The 24,852-nt window shown below is 43.5% G+C and overlaps 1 protein-coding gene across 1 annotated transcript in view; it reads right to left on the bottom strand.

The window, feature by feature from the left end:
• RFX7 (regulatory factor X7) overlaps nt 1–24,852 on the bottom strand; it is a 124,759-nt gene that overhangs the window by 59,157 nt on the left and 40,750 nt on the right. Inside the window, exon 2 of the mRNA XM_083183858.1 lies at nt 6,742–6,775. Within this exon, the coding sequence (XP_083039984.1) occupies nt 6,742–6,775 (34 nt within the window). The remainder of the gene's footprint in view (nt 1–6,741; nt 6,776–24,852) is intronic.

The raw sequence follows: 24,852 nt of genomic DNA, 5'->3' as shown, positions 1-24,852 counted from the left end.
CCGGGGACAGCTTCCCCCCTCTACCCCCTCCAAGCTATATAGAGATATAGATATAGATATATATATATATATCTATATCTATCTATCTATCTATATAGATATCTATAGATATATCTATATAGATATGTATATCTATATATCTATAGATATCTATATATATATATATATATATATATATATATCTATATATATATATATATATATATATATATAGATATATATATATATATATATATATATAGATATATATATATATATATAGATATATATATATATATATATATATATATATATATATATATATATATAGATATATATATAGATATATAGATATATATATATATCAACAAGGAAAGGCAGGGCTGACCCAGGTCTGCGACTAGTCAGTTTGCGGTAGTCACCCTGCCAAACTGCTATAAAGCCGGGTATGCGACTACAGGGTGACTAACACATACTGACTATACTCCCATACCCGGCTTTATAGAAGTTTGGCAGGGTGACTACCGCAAACTGACTAGTCGCATACCCAGCTTTATAGAAGTTTGGTGCTCCGTGTGTGTCACATTATGTAATGCATATTGAAATATTAGCAACTGTGCCTTGTATTATCCTTGGCCATTTTAAGGGCTATTGTCTGTCTGCTTGTGCCTCTCAAATTTAACTGCGGGACCAGACCGGCATTTCTATACTGAAGTTTAGTAGACGCGTACCCCGTCACTTTTGTTTAGGTTCTGTACTCACGCCTCTTTGTTTTGGTATGCCCTTAACCCAGCCCATTATGATAATTTTGTTCATATATATCGTGTCAAAAGCCCAAATCGAGAGAGTGTGTACGGTGGTACAATCTTTTTCTTGCGACTGTTTGGACGGGAGTACATCGGACGTCGCAAGTAAAATTGTACAGGTATGTACGCGCGTGATCGGCTGTTTGTGGACGGTCCGACGGGAGTACAGTCGGCCAAACGGTTGGATTGTATATATGTGTACCCAGCTTTAGGTTGGAGTTTCGAATTCTGTCTTGCAGTATGAATGGGGTCTCTAGAGATGAGCTGCTCTGTGTGTCCTGCCAAAAACCTGGCAACAAAAACACGGATATTTGCATGTGCGGCAATGAGAACGTGGTAGGAGTGAATTTTCAATTCTTCTCACCATCGCGTCTTTAAACGCTGCTCCATCCTCTAATGGTATTGTCGTTCTGGAAGTTAATTCCGCCACCGCCGCATCAACTTTCGGAACCAAAACACCATTTCAGGAAATCTTCATCCTTGAATGGATACATCTTATCCCAACCTCTTATCAATATTAGTCCATTCTTTGTTAATCATCTCTCGGACTATCTTATGCACTGGAAAGGTTCTACCTTTCTTCAAATAACGGATCTTCTGTTGTATTATAAACTTCTTGGTAATTCATGGATTTGTAAATATTTTTCAACATACTCTCCACTAAATCAAGATTAAGGGCCAGATGTATCAAGCTTCAAAAAGTGATAAAATGTAGAGTGATTAACAACCAGCCAATGAGCTCCTACCTGCCATGTTACAGGCTGGGTTTGAAAAATGACGGGTAGCAGCTGATTGGCTGATTGTTTATCACTCTCCAATTTACCACTTTTGAAGCTTGATACATCTAGCCCCTGATGCTCTAATATCTTCCTCCAATTCTCCTGATTCAGCCGAATTTTCCTCCGAGGATCCTTCTCCTTCATATACCATTCCTGCTTGTTCCCTAGATCTCTTAGGATGCTGGAACGGAAGGAATTCCTCCTTGGAAACAAGATTGTTTCATCCAATCCATTATTTCTTAAGAATATCAGATTTCTCAGGTTTATCTGCCACTTCATGCTGTGAAGTCTCACAATCATCGCATAAGTTTTTTTTAGCAGAACCAGCAAAAGTTTTATCACAGGCCATGCAAGTACATGTTATCAACTTCTTCTTAGCAGTCCTCTTCTTATGTACAGGAGACTGAGGCACACTACAGAAGAAAAGAAAGCCTAACTAATATCATAAATAAACAATCTAATTCCCAAAAACCAAAGGGCTTACCTCAAATGGGCATTACCTGGCTGTTGGGAAGAAGGAACATCCATGCTGCACAGACTCTGTAATCCACTGCACACCTAACAGGTGTTCCCGTTTTTAAAGGGCAGATTAACCCCTTTAGTCTGTGGCTGGATATCCAAAATCCGGCAAGTGGAACCAAACTCTTCCGCCCAGTTTCCGGCGGAAGTGAAGCCTAGGCGCACTTCCGCCTACCGCGTCTCAGCCCCCGGCAGCTTCACCGCACTGCTCCAGCCAGGGAAACAGAAGAATGCCCGGCCGGAGACAATATACATGCTGCCGCCTGCCGTATCTATAGCCAGCTCCCCAGCACATTGATGGAGGTAAATGCGGCCTTGTACACACATATTAGAGCATACTGTTAGTCCACAGGCTGACGGGTTTAACATGTGTTTTGCTAGCGCTAAGCACAGGGTGCACAAATAAAATATATACACATGCAAATACATACATGTTAATAGTGTAGGAGGCAGGATTCTAAAAGGCCACACTCCTCTTCTTTCCGGGGTGCCACCCCAATCAGAACCTGACAACCGAGGTAACCCTGCTTGAAATAAAACATAAAGCTCTGCCTGTCCTATCTAGACAAGTGGTTCCCAACCCTGGTCCTCATGTACCCCCAACAGTGCATGTTTTGCAGGTCTCCACACAGAATCACAAGTGCTATAATTAGCTCCACCTGTGGATCTTTTCAAATGTGCCTGAATAATGAGTGAACCTGCCGGGTGACCTGGAAAACTTGCACTGTTGGGGGTACTTGAGGACCAGGGTTGGGAACCACTGATCTAGACGGAGACAGGAGAAAAAGACACAGGGAGAAGGGAGGAGCAAGCTATTATACCCAAGGTGGGCGGTCCCTGAAAAAAGTCCTGTCTAAACAAGTAGGAGGAGGAGGGGAATATGCCACTGTCATGGCTGCCATGGGGATCGTAGAAGAAACATTTGTGATACTAAAGGAGTTGTTCTGACAAGCTCTGTTACTTAAAGTGTGGTACTGTGATAAAATGCCACCTTTGTAATAAGATGGTTCAGTAAATTTCAACCATGCTGGATATTACACGGTTAACTGTAAGGGATATTAGAAAGTGGAAGCGTTTAGGAACAGCAACTCAGCAATGAAGTGGAAAACAGCATAAAATCACACAGTGGGGTCAACGTCTGCAATGGGGCATGGTGCATAAAAAAGTCACCAACTCTCTTTATTCAGTAACAGAAGAGTTCCACTGGCATTAATGCAAGCACGGAAACAGTGTGGAGATGGCTTAATGGTAGGGAAAGTAGCTGCATGAAAGCCTCACCAAGTCGAATGCCATGGATCGGATAGAGTGGTGTCAAGCACACCAACCCCAGACTGAGGAGCAGTATAAATGTGTTCTGTGGAGTGACAAAATACACTTCTCTGTGTAGCGGATGCCAGAGGACTTTACCTGCCTGACTGCATTAGGTCGACTGTGAAGTTTGGTGGAGAAAGGATAATGGCTTTTTTTTCGGTTTGAGCCAGGCCCCTTGTCTACAGTGCAGGGCAATATTAATGCTTTAGCATGCCAAGATATTTTGAACAATACTTTACTTCCAACTTTGTACCAACAGTTTGAGGAAAACCATTCTGTGTTCCAACGTGACTGTGCCCAGAGAACAAAGCAAGGATTATAGAGACATGGTTTGAGGAGTTCTGTGAGGGAAAACTTGACTGGCCCGCATAGAGCTCTGACCTCAACCCCAAGCACCTTTGAGGTGTACTGAAATGGAGATTGCAAGCCAGGCCTTCTCATCCAACACCAGTGACTGACCTCATAAATGCTCTACAACAGGCCTGGCCAACCTATGGCTCTCCAGCTGTTACAAAACTACATATCCCAAGCATGCCTTGTCACAGTTTTAGCATTCCCTAATAGCAAAACTGTGGCAAGGCATGCTGGGACTTCTAGTTTTGCTGGAGAGCCACAGGTTGGCCACAAATGCTCTGCAGAATAAATAAGCAGAAATTCCCACAGAAACAATCCAATCTTGCGCAAAGCCTTCCAAGAACACTGGAAACTGTTCTAGCTGCAAAAGAGACCAATTCCATTTTAAAGTATGTGTATTTGAATAAAATGTCATCACAGTCCCTGTTGGTGTAATGGTCAGTCACCCGAATACTTTTGTCCATATAGGGGTGTATGCAATGTTCCACCGCTATTTCCGATGTGGGAAATAGCGGCAGCTCCCTATACAATGCTGTCATTAATGTCTGCCGCGATGCGGGATCACGGCAGAACGGGCCCGACTTCAGAAGCTGTCGGGCCCGTTCTGCCGATAAAGGAAGTGGATTGTCGTGATCCAGGCCGCAGATCGACAATCCACAGCCGTTTTCGTGGCCATGCCCCCTTTGCGCCGATCGGCAGGCGAGACATTGAATCCCATCTGTCGTTATCCGGTCAATCCGACCGCAGACGGGCCAGGATCACGGCTGTCGGCAGGGATAGACAGCCGTGATCCCAGATTGCATACCCCCCCATAGTATGTTAATCTGATTTAAAAGGTGCCACCAATATAGCAAAAGGAGAAAATATGTTTTGTAGCTAATACTGACCAGACATACCCTTTGGAGCCTATTCTGATTTCTTCTGTCCTCCGTGCAACCGATGTTTAGTGTCTGCACATGGTAAGGTGCGTTTCTGCGCATGTGCAGACACAGGGTGCCTGCACCCACGGCAAACTTTCGGTTTGACGGGTGCACGCACCCTAGACGGCGTGCGAGGGGGGGGGCGCTGGGCTGCCCCATTACCATATGGGAACGCCCAGCGTTCCATGGGCGTTCTCATGGTAATGAGGCCGTGACGTACATGCGGGGGGCGGCCAGATGATCACCGGATGTCAGCTGCCCATCCTGTCCTTGCACAAGGCGCCCGCAGTTTACAGTGTCTACATTAGTCACTCTGAACTGCGTGCACGGGAGAAATCATTCAATGGTCGGCGACCATCGAATGATTTCTCCCCGCCTGCGGGTGGATGATTTAAATCACCCATTCGCAGCCTTGCGGGGGGGCGTCTGATGGACTTGCAAGGCTGAGAATTTCGCAGCCTTGCGAGTCAATCAGAATTAGGCCCTATGTCTCTAAACCCTTAAGACGCAATCCATTGTTTGCGATGCACTTGTAATGATGCAATACCAGGGTACTGTGCCAACATCCATAAAAAAAAAAGACTTTGATGGCAGATAAAAAAAAAAAAAAAAAACTGGCCCGCCTAGTCTGCACCTATTTTAACCTTATAATAACCTTAAAAGCTAAATGTGATCCTTAGTAAGGATATCTTTATAGTTATCCTAGGCATTTTTAAAATTGCTCTACTGTTTACCCTGTACCACCTCAGATTGAAGTCCATTACACTTATTCACTACCACAAGTAACTTTTCTTCAAGTTTCCCTTGAACCTCCCCAGTTTCAGCGCATGTCCTTGTATTCTAATACAGGTACACCACCGATTTTCCGGCATCGTCGGTTCCAGTACTGAGCCAGATTTCAGATTTTGCCGGATTCTTGGTGGTGTCACCTAAATGCAGGAAGCCCCCAGCAGTGCGACTCCCGCAGCTTGATTGGCCCCTGCCCAGCCCCCTCGCAACTTATATCCTGCTTGCAAGGGATACAAGCCTCCACAGCACGTCTCAGTCCTGCATCGCTGCCCCCCCCCCCGTAGCATGACTCCCCTCCCGCTGCCCCTCTAAACCCTTCCACTGCCATCCTAAGCCCTCCCACAGCTTAATTTTACATTTAACACCCATAAAATCCTACCTTCCCCCTGGCACCTGATGTGTCCGGATTAAAAGAGGTTCCGGACCATCTGTTGCCGGAAAATTGATGGTGTACCTGTGCTCTTCTTTTGTACCTTGTAATTTGATATACAGTAGTTTTTATCATTTCCACTTTTTCCTTTTTGTGCTCCAAACTATACAATAACAACCTTTAGTCTTTCTGGGTCAATAATGCCTTTATATACTTGCGGAGATATAGTCTCTGGAACTTTCCGCAGAGTTTCAGATGAGACAGTACCACTATATAGCTATGGAGTGGCATTAATAGTACTTTCTTTCTGCTATGGATTCCTCTCCCTATGCAACAAAGCATCTGACTTTCTTTCCTTATTGTTTTCTTGCTTTTAAAAAGTCAACTGTAAGCAATGTCTAGATCACTTATCTCCTCAGTAGTTACCATTAGTGCCACTAACACTATAGCGTCTGGGTTTTTGAGGACAAGCTGTATGATTTTTTTTTCTTTTTACATAAAAGCTGAACTTGCCACACTCCTAAACATTCTTCCATTCTACAGAGATTGGGAATCATTTCTGTTACCCGCCTTGCTTTGTCTACCCTGTTACAGACCTTTGTGTCAGGTTCTAAAAAGGTATACTTTCCCTTCAATACATCTACAATGTCACTAATAGAGGTATTAAAAGGCATTGGTCTAAAGACAGTTCCCTGGGTACTCCACAGTGAGGGAGCGGCTGCGTACCCAGCATTATACCATTGACCAAAATAACATTGCATGGAACATTAACTTAACTGGTTGTGGCATTCTTTTTACAGAAGTTGAGATTATTCTAGATATCCAATAAGTTCTTATTAAGCCTATGAAAATCAGATCTAGAATAGTCACATAAATAATTGTTAGGATACTGTATAAAATCACATTTTACTCACCAAAATGCAGTCCGCTTTTAAATGTGTGGATTTACTACAGAAAAAAAAGGGGAAAAAAAGTGAATTAGTGCCATTAAGAATAATTAAAAGCAAAATTAAACCAAATCAGGTGTATGTCACAGTAAATTGCGGTTTCCAATAACCACACTGGAAGCATTCTCTGGCACCAACATGCATGGGGGGGGGGTTCCGAGTCATTATATGGACAGTAAGAGAATTCACATGTCAAGTTTGACAGTTTACACTTTAAATAAATATACATTGGAGACCTCAATTAAAGCACAGTCTGAGTTCCTGCTGCAGCTTTATAATCCCAGAGCCACTCTGATCACAGCACAAATTAGATCTATCTTGTATTAGGACTCATTCATACACATCTAAATTTCAATGCTATATCTATAAGCTAGTTAACACGTCAAAGCGGTATTACATTTAACATTAATATTGGGTATTTAAACAAGTCAAAAAGGTCAACATTTCCCTGTTTCTACAACAGGTACAAATAAAAGAATGATCTTTTAGCTCTTAAAATCAGAACGGTACTGCTTTAAAATGCAAAAGCTGTTTTTGTACGCTATGTATGTTTTCACATAATGAGTAATGGAGTATGGTAGCAGTATGCGTTACAGCTGCCTGGAAAGAAGTGAAGCTGCCCAAAACCTTCCTGTGTGAGACACCCAATTAGCATATTATTAAGACATCTAGCAGCCTGTCCTCTGGTTACCTCATTGCAATAAAGAACAGGCTGAGGGGGATAACGTGTGTCTGTTCTGTGTATTACAAAATAAAAAAATCTGTGTACATTAAAAAAAAAGAAACCCATTTGGACAATCTGTGGTTCACCTAAAGCAGGGGTGGCCAACCAGTCGACTGCGATCTACAGGTTGATCACGGAACTCCAACCAGCAGATCGCTATAATTTTCTAGAGTATTAAGCAGCTGTAGAGAGGCGGCCAGAATAAAAGGGTAAGACTGACTTTTTTTTATAATGTGCTGGTCATGGTGAGACGGGAAGGTTGAGTGGAACCCGCGGCCAGCTTTAACATTAGTATGGGATGTTGTTTTATAACTTCGGCTTATTCCCGGTGTCAGAATGTGAATTTCGGCTCATTCCATGTTGCATAATGTGTAAGGGGTATATTTTTCACAGGGGGAGATGAAAGTAGATCCCCGGTGAGTAAATGTACAAACAGTAGTTCCCGGGTTGCAAAAGTCCAGCCACCCCTGACCCAACAGAATGAGGCATTCGGATTCTCCACAACAGATTATGCCTTTGGTATATGACTGGTTTTCTCCAGACTTGCTGACCTCCTTTTACTGCAACAATAGCTTTAGGGTGATTGTGACTAGATGCTGTGGCCAACTCACAGATCTCCCACTTAAGAGCTAATCACATAGCAACCTACTCATATATTTGTTTATGTTTTCAGTTTTGAAAAAAATGGACTGCAGAATTATAATAAACTAGATGTGCCACTCATTTCTAAGTAAGGTACAAAAATAGGGAAACATTCATGTACCTCCCATCCTGCTGCCATACCTGTCCTCACACAAAGCAGAGGCAGCTTAATATGACACAATATGAAATATCTTTATCACTGTATACCTATATAATATCATTTGTAATTGTTACATATTATTTGTCCTAAAACATCAATATATAAAGTTAGTTGTCTACATCGGAGGTGTATGTTAGGATTCTCTAATTTAAAGGTGGAGACTGTAAAACCTTATACTGTAAACTGATATAAATGCAAGACAGATTAATTGTAAACTAGAATTTGGGAGTACCATGTATACAAGTACATTTATTTTATTTTTACAAAATAAAAACACATTTATTTTATTTTTACAAAATAAAAGCAAACACATACTGTCACACATATTTAAAAAAAAAAAAATGCTTAACACCAGCAGTGCCTCTCTAATTTATCCTTTGGGAATGGCCAATGGTTCAGTGTGTTTGGAGACAAGTTAGGAGTGATGCGGGAACCCATCTGATTAATTTTGTACCCTTTACTCCTGAGTGGGCTGTTTTGGGCATCCTTCCATAGATAGAATCAGATCTGCACTATCTAGTCAAAAGTCCATGCATGTCGGTGGCTTGCTGTGCGATTCGATCCATCGGGATCGAATAGCAAGCCTACCTGACAGTGTGTACACACCATTACAGACAGCATAAAAGTACAAAGTAAACATCTAGAGCAGTGGTTCCCAAACTTTTTCAAATCACGACTCCCTAGAGTAACAGAAAGTTTTGCTTGGCACCCCTGGTCCAAATTTTTCTTATTTAGTAATTTAGAAAAAAAAAATTACATGAATTAAATGTTTATAATCGTATTCCTTAGGGTCAGAAATGTGGTGAGGGACAGGATTCTCTTCTGTTTGTCCAAATATTTTTTGATAGGAAGCCACAAGCACTGGTTATGCCTATTATATTAACTACAAAAATTAAATTGTGCCAGAACCACCAACCCAAGGCACCCCTGCAAGTGCTCCAAGGCATCCCAGGGAGCCACGGCACACAGTTTGGGAAGAACTGCTCTAGAGAGCAAAAAAAAAAAAGTAATTAGCACACTTGAATGAAAGGGTTGTTGTAGAAAGGGCAAGCGTATAGACAAACATCATAATGGTGTGCCATTTAAACAGGAAACTAAACCAAATTGTTATGCTTTGATATGCATAGCTGTTAGCCTTCAATACAAGTTTCACTTTATGCATGCAATAGAGGCATACATTTCTGTACATGCATTGTCAGAAGGTTTCTGCCCGATACAAACAGAGGTAACATTTATTTAAATGGGAGTTGCCCATAGCAACCAATCTGAATCTGCTTCTTATTCATTGAACTCCCATCTTAGTAAATTTACCTCATAGACTTGGTTTGGGTTAAGCGCCTTCAACCATGTAAAAAGGTCAGGTTTTCTTTTTATAATTGAATATCTATTTAAAAAAAAAACTTACCCCAAATTTTATTAATAAGATTTTTCTTTAACACGGTATACCATAAATTAATCCATTATTGATTACCACTGAAAAGATACCCAAGGTTACAGAGGGGCCGGGAGGTCCCCCTGACATTGGCGGCTGATGAAAGCTTTTATTCCTGCAGCTGTGCACAGGGTGTTTTTGACTGGTCACGTCAGATGTTACTAGGTCAGGGAAAGCCCAGCCTGGTGTAGTCACATCTGATTGGAACATGTCAGGTAAGTAGTTCAAGATCAGAAAATAGGTGTGCATCTTTAAGGGTTTGGCAGGAACAGAGGTGCAAAAGTGATTTACAGTGGGTTGATGCACTTTGATGTTGCTTATATCAGGGCTGAACAAATCCTGGGCGCCAGGTCACCACGGCGACCAGATTCTGCTTCCTGGCGACCAAATTTTTTGCAGGGAGGGAAGGAAGCAGAATCTGGTGGTCGTCGGCAGCCCGACCACCCGTCTCCCCCCTCCTGTCAAGCCAGCGGCAGCGTGATCCACTGATTCCTGCAGCAGCCAATAAAAATCCCCAGCACCGCCGCTGCTCCATCCAATCACTGCAGGGCGGCCTGAGGCTGAGACCTCTGACCTTCCTTTCATGTGTCATCCTTACAGACGACGGGAACCGAGTACCAGCTCCTCCTAACTCTCCCGCTATGTTTATCAGCAAGGGATGCAGCGGCTACCACCCACTTCACAAACAAGGGTCTTTCCCCCGGTTCCGCAGCCGGACCTCCACTGGAAGGTGCACGTCTGTTCTCCGGGGCACCGTGCCGCTGAGCCCCCACCGCTTCTTACTGACGGATGAACCTGGCTTCCAGCATGCAACCCGTAACAATGAGCATGTAGGTCCTAGATTTTTTTTTGAAAATTGTCAAGCCCTGGCTTATACCACTATGAGCACCATATAGATTTTAGATCTAGAAACACAATGCAAAAAATTCTGAAAAAACAAACACCGAACAACTAGTTACTGTAATGGTGTGTACACACTTGTACAATGTGTATGAGATTTTGACTATATAGTCAAAATCTCATCTGGATCGGATGCAGATTGTATGGGTTTTAACCCTTGCGATCCTGATGCGCGCTCCCGTATCGCAGGCAGAAAGTCTTGACTGCATAGACTATATAGTGCAGATGTGCACTACTGTATATACCGTATTTGCCGGCGTATAAGACGACTTGGCGTATCAGATGACCCCCCAACATTTCCACTCAAAATATAGTTTGTTATATACTCGCCGTATAAGACTACCCCCTCTTCCGCACACCAAATAAAACGTAAAAGAACATCAGATTTGATTTCAACATGTTAATTTATATTATACCGGTATTACATGAGTGCCAGTAGTATTAGTGCCATTACAGTACCTGTCATTGTCACCATTGTACGGTCGTAGAATGAGGTGGGCGGGCATCGGGAGGCCACTATGGGCAGCTATGTCTATCCCAAATGAAGTGCCCCCGGCGTATAAGACGACCCTCCCACTTGGAGGCATGTTTTTTTCAGTCTAAATTGTATGCAGATAGTCCAAATTGTACAAGTGTGTACACACCTTAATGCACTCCTTCCTGTATGCTAAATTACTGCTTAGGGTGCGGTACAGTGAGCTATTCAAGTAACATCTTATGGAAAAAACATTATTAGTTTTGCAATGTATTTGTATTTGATTCTTGATTAAAGCAAATGATTTCCCTAGACCAGTGGTCAGGGAACTCGGTCCTCATTACCCCACGCAGTGCATGTTTTGCAGGTCTCCGCACAGAATCACAAGTTAAATAATTAACTCCACCTGCGGACCTTATAAAATGTGTCTGAGTAATTAGTACACCTGTGCACCTGTTCCACTCGGACCTCATTACCCCACACAGTGCATGTTTTGCTGGTAACCCACTGCCCTAGACATTCCCTCCCATCCTCTCCGGTCAGCCAATGACGTAATGTTGTAGCCTCACCTCTACCCTGGTGACTGCATCCCATGCGCGCATCCAAGATTTTGACCATGCTGCCCCACTTCACTGGAATGAGTGCCCTCGATTTGACTCTCCCTGTCCGTGCACTGCTTCAAATGTTAATTGAAAAGCAACCTGTACGTTAAAGCACACCCGGGTGCATACCTTAGTACCGAGGCGGCTATACCTACCTACTGCTTTATGTCCTGGCCATCCCCAAAATGCTCACTTCTTGCCTTCAGGCCTCCTTACCTGCCTGTCTTCCCCTCCTTCTAGACTGTAAGCTCATTGGAGCAAGGCCCTCTTCCCTCCTGCTGTCACAGCACTCTTCTCTCACACATCAATTACAGCTCTCTAATACCCCTTTTACACCGCCACAAAAACCTGGGTCAGAGGCAGTGTAAATAGGTCACCGCGTGTCCCTTTACACTGGACTTCTACCCAGGTCCTTACCTGGTTTGAATACGGCTAGGACCTGGATAGAGGGCAGTGTAAACTGGTACACCAGGTCATCCGACCCGGCTCCCGTTTAGATCATTGGGGGGGGGGCAACCTCCGGACAGCAGCATTGGGCGGGTGGGCACACACAGCCTCTGCTGCTGTACTCTGCAGACCGCAGTGGAGACAGGGGAGAGGTGAATGAATGCCTGTGTGCGGCAACCATTCACCTCGCAGACGGGGGTTGCACAAGCTTACCTTGGTGCTAGGCTTGCCCCCAGGGCGGCGATCGGTGGTCCCTCTATCTACACTGTGGGTAGGCACCGCAGTGTACATTGTGAAATTCCTGAACATGACCTGGCTTGGATTGGTTTTCCAAATGCTGGGTTGGATCCGGGATTTTTGGTGTAAAACGGGTATACTTATATAATCTATAGATTATATCTCTTCTCACTTGTGTTCATTAATTTCTATGTCAGACAACTCTCCCCTGGTAACATGTAGACTGCTCCTCTGTTTTCCTACAACTCAGCTGTATTTTTTACTAAAATTTGTGCTGCTAATTGTTACCGGTTTTTGTTCTTTAGTTACGGTCATTTTTAGTCTGGTGTAACCCCTGTATTGTTCTAATTATGTGCCCAATGTACGGCGCTGCGAACCACTTGTGCCGCCTCGTAAATAAAATCTAATAATGAATAGGAAGCCTATCAATGTACTTGAGTGCAGCCTTTCCACTCTGCTATAGCTACCAGAAATGTACTACAGGTTGAGTATCCCGTATCCGAGTATCCGTTATCCGAATTATTCCGAAAACCATACATTCCAGAAAGTGAAAAAAAAAATATTTTTTTTGCTAAAAACTCACTGGGGACATTTGTAACAGCACTACTGAGGACATGATATGTATCTGGCACTATATATGTACAAGAAAATGATTGCTTGGCATTCAAATTCAATATCTGAGATTTTGTTTCATGTTTTGAAACCTTGTTTTTTGAACAAATAAAATATATTTGTGTATTTTATGTGGTAATAAAATATATTTGTGTGTATTTTATGTGTTTATACAGCATACATGCAAGATAGTTCAAAATACATAACTGAAATATTAAAATATTCCGAAATACGGAATAATCCGTTATCCAAAATTCTCCTGGTCCCGAGCATTTTGGATACGGGATACTCAACCTGTATATTCTATACTCAGCACTAGACAATGGTAATTGTGGATTAGTGGCGGTGAATCATTTCAAATTTTAGGTGCAAAATTAGTACATATTAGAACATGAGCTCCATTATTAATAAAAACACAAATGTTTAAAGTCAATGCTCAATCATCTTCATAATTTGGCCACAGGGTGGCACCACTTCTTTATTGTCTATAGATGACCTTTCAATTTTATCAAACCAAACAATATGAAACATTTTAAAAAACAAACACACAGTACTGACATAAAGAACCATCAGTACTTATGTATTATCTGGGCGCCCGATTTTTTCATTGCATTGCATCGCATGCAATATAGTGGCATGCAATGCAATGCAATGCGATTCTTCACTGTAAAGACCCAATTTTTAATTGTATAGCCACCCATGGGTGATTTCATACCCCCACTATCCAACTATGCATAGAGTTGATTTTATATAGTGTGGCGCAGCGAGCCACAAGCGTGGCGAGCCCCGCGAGGGGACGCAGAATACATGTAAAGTTATCCACGTCCGCTCGCCACGCTTCGCGCTCGCCACACTATATAAAATCAACTCCATGCGTAGTTGGATAGTGGGGGTATGAAATCACACATGGTTGACTATACAATTAAAAATCAGGTCTTAACAATGAAAAATCGCATTGCATTGCATGCCTTAAGTAGTGGCATGCAATGAAAAAATCGGGAGCCCAGATAATACATAAGTACCGAACCATCCTCAGCATAAAGACGACCAAGGATTTCTGGAAGTACTGATATTATTTTTTTATTTTATTAACAGTTTCTTATATAGCGCACACAGATTCCGCAGCGCTTTACAAAGCATAATTAGGAGCAAAAACATATATCAAATTACAGTACAAGACAGTTTAGGACAAGTACATGGTAAATATGGATAGTTGCATCAGGGGACAGGACACTGAAGCAATCATCAGGGGACAGGACACTGAAGCAATCATCAGGGTGGCAGAGGTTTATATATTCTAAGAAAGGCACAAGAGGAGAGAGGGCCCTGCCTGTGAGAGCTTACATTCTAAAAGGGGAGGGTTAGACAGACAGGGGTGACACAGAAGGGAAAGAAGTGGGCATAAACAGTAGGTTAGGATGAGAGATGGTCAGGTTTTATGCTGGAGGGTGGGAAGAGGTCAGCTTAGTCTTTGATATTTTAAGTCTAAAAAAGCGCTGGGTCATCCAGGAGTAGATAGCAGAGAGACAGTTGGAGATATGAGTGAGGATGGAAGGAGAGAGATCAGGAAAGGAGCGGTAGATTTTAGTATTATCAGCATAGAGGTGATAGTGGAAGTTAAGTGAGCAAATAAGCTCACCCAGAGAGGACATAGAGATAGAGAAGAAGAGGACCAAGAATAAAATGATGGGGGACACCTACTATCAATGGAAGAGCAGAAGTGGTGAAGTCATTAGAGGTACAGCTGGGCATTTTCAAAACAGACAGTGTACATACAAGCATTAACAGTGATATTCAAAGTTTTAGCAGTTGCAGAAATGGTGATAAGCTGGATGAACAGTCAGATAGACAGGAGTAGTATGTTGTGAGTATGAAGTGAGCTCACTCAAAGCAGTCCCTTGGTTTTCTGAGTTGCTGTAGTTTCTGTTTTTCTGAATCACTTTGATATCAAGATGTTAAGTTGGTTGGCAGTTTCTGTCCAGTTTAAGTCCAGAATAAGTCCAATCTTTAATCTATGTAACTTTTTTCCCTACTTAAAAATCTTCCTACTTTAAAAGCTGACAAAATATCAATAGTCAGCCAGCCTGTGTCAGCCTAGTATTCTCACTAAATACTAAAAGCTGTTTCTAAGTTAATTGATTAAGACCCCACCCAGCCAGAGCCCCTCTCCCACTAGCTATAAAACTAAGATAAACAAATGGTAAGAGGTTACATACCATCCCAGCCACTATTACATTCAAACTCACTTTAATTCTTAATTCAATTGCACAAATACCTATAATAATGCAATATGCAGGCAGAGTGATGGTGACTCAATACTGGCAATGGCATGTAAGGTTAAATACCTATAATAATGCAATATGCAGGCAGAGTGATGGTGACTCAATACTGGCAATGGCATGTAAGGTTAAATACCTATAATAATGCAATATGCAGGCAGAGTGATGGTGACTCAATACTGGCAATGGCATGTAAGGTTAAATACCTATAATAATGCAATATGCAGGCCGAGTGATGGTGATGCAATACTGGCAATGGCATGTAAGGTTAAATACCTATAATAATGCAATATGCAAGCAGAGTGATGGTGACGCAATACTGGCAATGGCATGTAAGGTTAAATACCTATAATAATGCAATATGCAGGCAGAGTGATGGTGACGCAATAATGGCAATGGCATGTAAGGTTAAATACCTATAATAATGCAATATGCAGGCAGAGTGATGGTGACGCAATACTGGCAATGGCATGTAAGGTTAAATACCTGTAATGAGATGAATAAGAAGAAGACAGGCGTTACATCACAGTCGTTCCAAAATAAATCCAATCTTTAATCTATGTAACTTTTTTTCCCTACTTAAAAATCTTCCTACTTTAAAAGCTGACAAAATATCAATAGTCAGCTAGGCTACATATGGCTGATATGGCCCCCACAAAGCCCTAATCTCAACGTCAGCGAGAGGTGGGCTTATAATGGTAATGGTATTATTATATATACGTCGGGATTGATATTTCGTTTATACTATTAGGTTATTATATGCTTCTTATATTCTGCATAACTGTTTGTGACAATGTAGGCTGCCTGGTTTCCAAGGTTATTGGAATGCAAAAAGGTTTATGATGCTGAGCATTGGAATGACACTGAAAGCTCATCAATGAGTGAAGACGCGGGCCAATGACTGCAACTTATAACAGAGTTTCTCCCCTATTTCTGCTCTCAAGCTGACAATTTACAAGTAAACGAAGGCGGCTGTACCATAATGGACATTTAGTTAATATAACTCACAGTACATATTGTAACCTTTACTGATCTCTTTAAAGTCGAAAAAAAAGGAAAAAGCAGCGCTAAATAATTTAGGAAAAATTGGATGATCTTTACAAAATTCTTTTTACTAAATGATAAACACACCTATAAAAAAGATAAATAAAAACATCAACAGTACATGGCATGTAATGAAGGAAAAACTATATATGAGGATATATTTCCACACTATTTCCATTTCCACACTAGCAGCAATTAGGAGAGTCCCTTCCAATTATGCCCAGAAAGTCAAGATTTGAGACCTAGTTACCACTCCAGATGGGTTATAGGTTGCAATGTCCTTAGGTCCAAGTGGTCGGCCCAGATGGCACAAATCACCAATGCACTGGAGGTCACTTTGAGGACAGTTTGGTGGGAAACCTCAGATATCCTGAAGGAGGTTTTGAGTGAAAAGTAAAGATGCAACGTTTATTTGTATCCCAAGGTGGTAGGAGGTTGAATCCTCTGCTGGGCTGGTTCGGACTACAATCCAAAAATGGTGGTGGCAAATGGGTAACAGCACTCTGACGCGATTCGCTGCACCTGGCAGCTTTTTCAAAGTGCTGCGGAATATGGATAACCATTTGGTCCTTAATCTTTATAAACCCATAACAGATGTTATTGCCATTATAGAATAAAATATGCAGACACACCTATCTGGTACTTTTAGAACCACATTTAGGGGGGTATTCAATCTGGAGGTCACGGCGGTCGAGCTTGCTCGACCGCCGTGACCCTGTCCCCTTCTCGGGCAGCTTGTCACTTCCTAGCCGTACGGCAGAACGAGCCCGACAGCTTGTGATGTCGTGCTCGTTCTGTCGAGATACCCTGCTCAATGCTGTCGGGAAAGACAGCATTGAATAGGGCCCGGCGGCCATCTCCCCCGTGGGGAGATGGTCACCGGTGATTGAATACCCCCCTTAGCATCAATAACCTAAAATGATTACTTCCTGTAATTTAACTAGTGTTCATTCTAGCACCCGCTATCTTTGAAAACCCATGCAGTTCCTGTTCCCTGTCTGGGGTGTCGCTGTCTGCTGTGGGTTTCTAGCACAGGTGCTGATATACAGACCACACTGTGCTTTTAGCACTACAGCAGACAGCGATACCCCAAGCAGGGAAGAGGAACTGCACGGGTTTTCAAAGATAGTGGGTGCTACAATGAACATGATTAACCATTGTTTCAGAGGTTGATTAACTCCTCTGGTTCTTTCATTGATTTATGTTAATGTCTTAAAAAGGTTCTAAATGCTTTACTTATGCATGTTCTTTGAGGTTTTATATTGATATTAATTTATATAGGCATATTAATGATGGGTTCACGGCATTTTAGACCCTGCATCCAAAGTGTACTTCTCTTTTTCAGGCAAGCAAGTCCCTCCTCCTCTGTGCCGCCATCTTCCCTTTGACATCTTTGGAAGGCAGGGCTGCACAGTGATAGCAAAGACCATGACACTGTCCCAGAGCTTTTGCTCTCTTGTGCATGGGTCATCTTTCTGAATATATCACTGGTAAAATGCAACCTCAGAGGAGGTGGTACCTGCTTGCTGGCTCAATAAAGGTAAGATGCTGGGCTGGAGGTAGCCCACAAGCCTGCTTAGGCTTTAAAACACCCAGAATACATAGTTTTATTTTCATTACAGTGTTGTGTGTATTAACACCAAACCAACTTTGGCCTTTACAACATACAGATCATCATTCCAAAAGATATCATTCTTTTGTCCACGTAAATTTTTCTACAGCCACTGGCAGGAATATCCTATTTAGTTTTTTCACGATCATTTTTTAAATTGAACTATCCAATCCTATCAACAATGTGGACTATGTTGACATAATAACAGTCCACCTATCGTACCGAATTCCTCTGCAACACGACAGCTGCCCAATGATTAAGTCCGAAGATTCCTCTCCAGCTACCTTTTTTGTCTGTTTCAGTAAGGCAAAAGGACACAGGGGTAGATGTATGAAGCAGTGACAAGGGAGAAGTGCCTGGTACTTTATCACTGGCCAATCAGCTCCTGACTGTTAGGTTAGAGGTTTGGTTTAAAAAGGGACAGTTAGGAGCTGATTGCCCGGTGATAAAGTACCAGGCAATTTATCACTTCTCCCTTATCAGTGCTTCATACATCTACCCAAAGTCTGGTTAATATACCGGGGAGAGAGACAAATCAACAAAAGCTCAGTATCTTGCACCATTCACCCAAAAGGTTGATTGCCTAATTTGCTTAAAAGTGCTCGCTACCTTACACAGTGCTCATTTATGCCCCTTTCAGACCGCACTTATTACCCTTTTTTTTTGTCATTTTTTACTGTTTCAAAACGGTAATATGTGTGGTCTGAAAGGTCCAGAGTGAATTTACAGTTTTAAAATAACCGGTATTTTCAAACGTTTCAGACCTGTTTGAAATCCGTTTCAGACCTTTTTTTTTTGCAGTCTGAAATGGTACCCAGGCAGCAGTGAGCACTATTGGTCCCGCTCCGTGCTTATTTAATGAGCGGGACCTGCTCATTACATATGCGCATATGTAATTAGCGGGACCTGCTCATTACATATGCACATATGTAATGTGTGACCCACTCATGGTGAGAGCTGTGTGTATGTGTGCAGGCTTACCTTATATCCCTTGTATATAAGGTAAGCCTGCACACATACACACAGCTCTCACCTTGAAAACGGGGCGAGTTTGACCCCGAAACGTTGGGAATTGAGATGTCAGCGTTTTAGCATTAAAAGATTTTTTCCACCATCCAAGACTCCTGAGTGCCACTGCCTACCCACCACTGTGTATGTGTGTATGTGTGTATGTATGCGCAGCGGAATGTTGTTTTTAATATAAGGCTGCTTATTTTGTGTGTTTTATTGTTCAGGAAAAAGCCTTAATGATATCCTTATTACGAGTGTTGATGTTTACAAATGGAGTCGGGTTCTAAGACGTAACAGGCTCATATTTGATGTGTATGTAGAACTATTGGTCGAAATAAATGTCCGTCAATGGTAACACCACACCTGATAGGACAAAAGGCTGTGACGATAACGGGAAGACCCCCCCGTGATGATTGGCTGAGAGATCCGCCTGTCATTGCCGGGTACGCAATGAGTGGTTGCGTCCCGTCATAAAGATAGTCAGCGAGCGTCCGTAGGCCACGCCCTCTGACGAAGTGTTCCACGAAAAGCGTTAGGGCGTGGCTACGGTGACGCTCGCTGTGTGCGTTTGGTCCAGGAGTCCTCCCGCTGTCTGTTCCCGCGAAGGATATCGGCACGCTGCCCTAACCCGTGAGGGAAGAAGCAGCATGGGCTGTTAACATCCTGTCGGTGCCCCGGACTGATGCTGGACTTGCCTGGCCTGGTAATATGTTGTAACCTTGTGGTATCCAGCCCACAACTGATGAATTCTTTGGTACGAGCGATATCTGTTGGCTTGTTATTCCTGCTGTGTGCTTTTTTGAAATAAATTGTTTATGCACTATGGAGCGCCCCTCTGTCTCTCTATTGTCTACACACACACACATATATATATATATATATATATATATATATATATATATATATATATATATATATATATATATATATATATATATATATATATATATATATATATATATATATATATATATATATATATATATTTTTTTTTTTTTTTTTTTTTTTGTATATATAGGTGTGAAAATTGCCAAGCAAAACATTTTTATTCATCATAATGACCTGCAATGTTTAGCTTATATAAAGGAAATAAGATTTTTCAACACAATATTTTTTATTTGAATTTATATAACAAATGTGAGCGACACTGGCATTTTTGCGGATATTTTGCTATCTTTCACAGAGATGCTGGCACTCAAAGGGTTAAGAGCACTGGCAGGCCTATATCCTCCCAATTTCTTCTTTTTTTTTTTTTTTTAATCTAAGCACTTTAGTCCACTTCAGACCTGCTACTTACCGGGCTCATGGATCTTGTCTATTATTATTATTATTATTATACACACACACAAGCACACACGTACATACTGGTAAGCCAGCTCAAAGCAAAAACTTTGAATGCTAGTCTGCTACCTTCGGTGTTTGTGCATGTGTGAGAAAGATGTAGTTTCACTCTCTGTCAGCAGATGGCAGTGTTTCAGAGACTCACGGACACTATATAGAGATATCGATATCTATCGACACACACACACACACACACACACACACACACACAGCTTCTGGGTACTCGCATTCGACATGTGTCTACTGGATTGGATCTACCGTTATGCTGACACATATATACATTTATACACACACCCCAATGCAAAGTTTACATTAGGACCAGACACTATTAATGAGTTTGAATGGTCCCACACTTTCCATACACAGATTTTTGTTCAAACATTCCCTGGAGGTCTCAGAAAATAGAAAGTCAGCAACTGCAATAACTGCTAAACGTTATTAATGCATTTATGAGTTTGCTAAATTATACAAAAGCCCATTTATGACACTGGCTGGGAGAGCTTATTACAAGAATTACATTGTACAAAGAAAGTCATTTCAGTAGGAATAGGGACCAAACATGAACTGACACTTATTACTGATTTAAGGGTAATTTGCAATGGCAATGTGTTACGTCTTTGTCTCAGTATCTTCTGTGTAACTCTTTGTGCTGCTGCATTTTCTAGTGCGGTGAAAAATGTATAGGGGGTAGAAGTAGCCATAGATGGCTGCGCATACTGGCTCAGTACAGCATGCAAATGTGTAAACAGGCCAGCTCTCCCACACATTCATTTATTATTGCAAAGGGACACAAGAGAGACTTTGTATTTCGATTTCTGGAAACATACACATAGAATAGTGCTAAATATTGACATGCCAGATTGTTATTCAAAATCTGAATCCTGGGCCATCACACACAGGGGGTTATTCTGGTTGAGTTGCAAAATGAGTCATTTAAACGCCGTCCACACGAACCCCGAATCTCCCCGCACGCATGCGAATTTATGTTATGCATAAACATCCATTCAGGTGAAATCCCGCCGACCTTCGGATGATTTGGCCAGCGCTCGCAGATCTGTCAGTCTCTGCTGCCTGGCGAATAATCAATTTGCCGTGCCCGCTTGCACAAAGAAGCGGCACATGCACAGTCTCCAAAATTCACTCCCCCTGTGCAAAAGCGCCGGACAGCGAATCAATGAGAATAATCTCCACAGTTCAGTATATACCTAGTTAGCCAGTCATCCCTGAACACAGGAGAACTGCGAAGCAGTTTAAGGTGCGGAATTCAATCAGTATCCCGGCGGTCAGTATACTGACACTGGCATCCCGACTACAGACCGGTAAGCCAAACGAATCAGGATGCCAACACTGAAATACAGTTTGACACCATACACAGTGCGATCCCCACAGCCGCTGATATCGGCAGGTGCAGGGACCCAGCATCTCCAAGCGCAAACTTTCTGATGCTGGTGGGCAACAAATGATGGTGGTGGTGGGGGGCCTTAGCTAGTACTCTAGCACAGTCTATTTTAATTTGCGGTACCAACCTTGTGGGCCAATCATCCATATCGCAAGCCCTTTAACACTGGGTGATTTTGGGTAACTTTCCTTATGATTTGGACTAGAAGTTAAGCCAAAAATCACACCATGTGTATGCCCCTTTAGGCACGTTTAGTAGTTTTAGGCAACTAAACCCTGTCAGTTTGGGCACAACATGCATGATACACATGGGTGCCCAAACACTTTGGCAGTTGTTTAGGTACCTAAACTTTCCTATTTATATGGGAAAAAATAGATGCCCAAAACAAATCAAATTGGCGTGTGTTGTTCCTTTTTACAATTTATTAATGTATAATACTGGGGGTGCAGGTCTGGCACTCTGTTGCTGTAGATGCTGCTCCGGTGCCCTCCGTGGTAATAGTTATAGATGCAGTATAGATGCAGCGGCACTCAGAGACGTTAAGTAGCAAAAGTGTATTTAAATCAAACATTGCTGTGTCCATAAAGGTCATCTGTTTGATACACAATTGCAACTTATACCCCTTTCACATCGCACTTTTAAAACGGTATATTGCCGTTTTTTTCCCTTTTTAAAACGTTTAAGGGTGCACTGTGAATGCACCACAGGCAATTTACCGTTTTAAGTTAACTGGCATTTCGAACCGTGTAAAAAGCAGAGTCCTACACGGTTCCTTGCCGTTTTTTGTGCAATGTGAATGTGTGCAGTTTGTCTGAAACGGTATTTCAGGCAAACAACACAAGCACAAGCACTGATAGCGCCCCCCCCCCCCCCCCCCCCCCCCCCCCCCCCCCCCCCCGGACAACATATATCCCAGCACTTGCCCGATCATGGCTGGAACTTGCTGCAACATACTGTACTGTATATCCCAGCACTTGCCCGATCATGGCTAGAACTTGCTGCAACATACTGTACTGTATATCCCAGCACTTGCCCCCCCCCCCCCCCCCCCCGTTAAAAGACGTCCCCGGGAGCTGGCAGGGGTCCCAGCACTTGCCCCCCCCCCCCCCGTTAAAAGACGTCCCCGGGAGCTGGCAGGGGGTCCCAGCACTTGCCCCCCCCCCCCCCCCGTTAAAAGACGTCCCCGGGAGCTGGCAGGGGGTCCCAGCACTTGCCCCCCCCCCCCCCGTTAAAAGACGTCCCCGGGAGCTGGCAGGGGGTCCCAGCACTTGCCCCCCCCCCGTTAAAAGACGTCCCCGGGAGCTGGCAGGGGGTCCGTGCGGCGCGGAGGTACCTGTTAAGGGAGAGCCTGGAGGTCCCTGCGCCTGCGCTGAGTATGATGCTGCCGGGGTCCCTGCAGTGAAGTGGAAATAACGCGCTATCTCCGAGATAGCGCGTTATTTCCACTTCACTGCAGGGACCCCGGCAGCATCATACTCAGCGCCGCAGGCGCAGGGACCTCCAGGCTCTCCCTTAACAGGTACCTCCGCGCCGCACGGACGAGCACCGGGGATGGCGCTGATCAGTGCATTACACTCTGCCTTGAAACGTGTTCAGATTGAAACGTTTCAACTGCAATGTGTAATGACACTGAACCTGCTTTTAAAACGTTTAATCTGGCCACTATTAAGGCTCTGACCCGTTTTAATTACCGGTTTAAAATACCGGTTTTTAAAACGGGTCTGCGATGTGAAAGTGGTATTAAAGTCTCTGAGTGCCACTGCATCTTTATGTATAATAGATAGTAGTGTTCCCGCTCGGCTTATTTCACAGGGCGCTGCACCCTTTACAATTCACCGAATCCCGCGCTGCCCGTTTTTGCCCGCCCTGCACAGCTAATTGGTGCTGACAAATTACTGTCCCTCCCTGCCCGCTGACAGTGTATGCCGCTGAGTGCGGCAGCGTGTGAACACAACCCCAACTCAGCCCCTAGCCACGCTGACAGTCCCGCCCACCTCAGCCCTGGCGCAGTGACTAGTGTATGCTGCTGCTGACTCTGAGCGTGTGGACTCTTCCCCCTCAGCCCTGCAGTCTCCAGCCGAGCTGACAGTCCCGCCCTCCTCAGCCCGAGGCGCGGTGACTGACAGCGTAGTAGTCCTGTGCTCCACAGCTGTGCAGCGCGGAAAGCTTGGCGGGTGAGGGGGGCGCCGCTAAGCAGGGTATACGTTCCCCCAGAGCTGGCGGCAGTCTCCTTTACCACTGTAGATCAGCGGGGGGCCGGGGCAGCCTTTTGTCAGCACCTCTGGGCTGAAATACACTGCCTGCCCGCCCGCCCGCATTAGCGCTGGAGCGTGTGCTCTGTGTCTGTGACTGACAGAGGGGCTGCGGCGCAGTAACTGTTAATAGTGCCCCTAACAAAAATGGCCGCTTGCCAAAAGGAGGGCAGCAGCCCCTCCTCCCATGGTCCTTGCGGAGTCAGTCTGATGACTCCAGGAGCTACAGACACGCGACTCACTCCCAGGCTCCTCAGCACACTCAGTAGATGGAGTGAGCAGAGCAGCAGCAGCAGGACGCACCAGTATCCCCCCTTCCCCTGCAGAGACATAAGACACGGAGTGAGTGTCTGCTTGATGTCACATGTCAAGTGCCGGCAGCTACCTACACTGCACAGCCACCCAACTTCTATCTCCAGGCCTGTCTGAGTGGGAGGCTTCATCAAAATATATAGTTTATGTACCTTTTTTAAAATGTACTCTCAGCACACACACTTACATATACAAATTTACCAGGAAACCTGTGTCTGCCACCTTCTCTGCTATTCCCAACCCTGCCAAAGCTCTGTCCCTGCCCCCTGTCATGCCTCTGTCAGGTCACCCACCACTATGCGGAAAGGAAGATTCTGGGAGTACTGGTGTGCTGTGCACCTGCAGCCACGGGTAATAAATATGTACCCCACCCTCAGCCCGTGGCAACAAGCATGTAAACCCATGGCATCAAGCAAGTAGGTAAGCAGCACAGCATAATATGTAATATGCATTACAGTGTGTGGCATAATGTGTAATGGGCATCACAGTGTGAGGTGTAATGGACATCACGCCATGAGGCACAAGGAGTAATGGGCATTATGGTGTGTGGCGTAATGTGTTATGGGCATTACAGTGTTTGGTATAATGTGTATTGGG

Source organism: Crinia signifera, chromosome 4 (assembly GCF_055691185.1).
Source record: "Crinia signifera chromosome 4, ASM5569118v1, whole genome shotgun sequence".
Classification (NCBI taxonomy): domain Eukaryota; kingdom Metazoa; phylum Chordata; class Amphibia; order Anura; family Myobatrachidae; genus Crinia; species Crinia signifera.
This window is presented reverse-complemented; position numbering and strand designations above follow the sequence as displayed.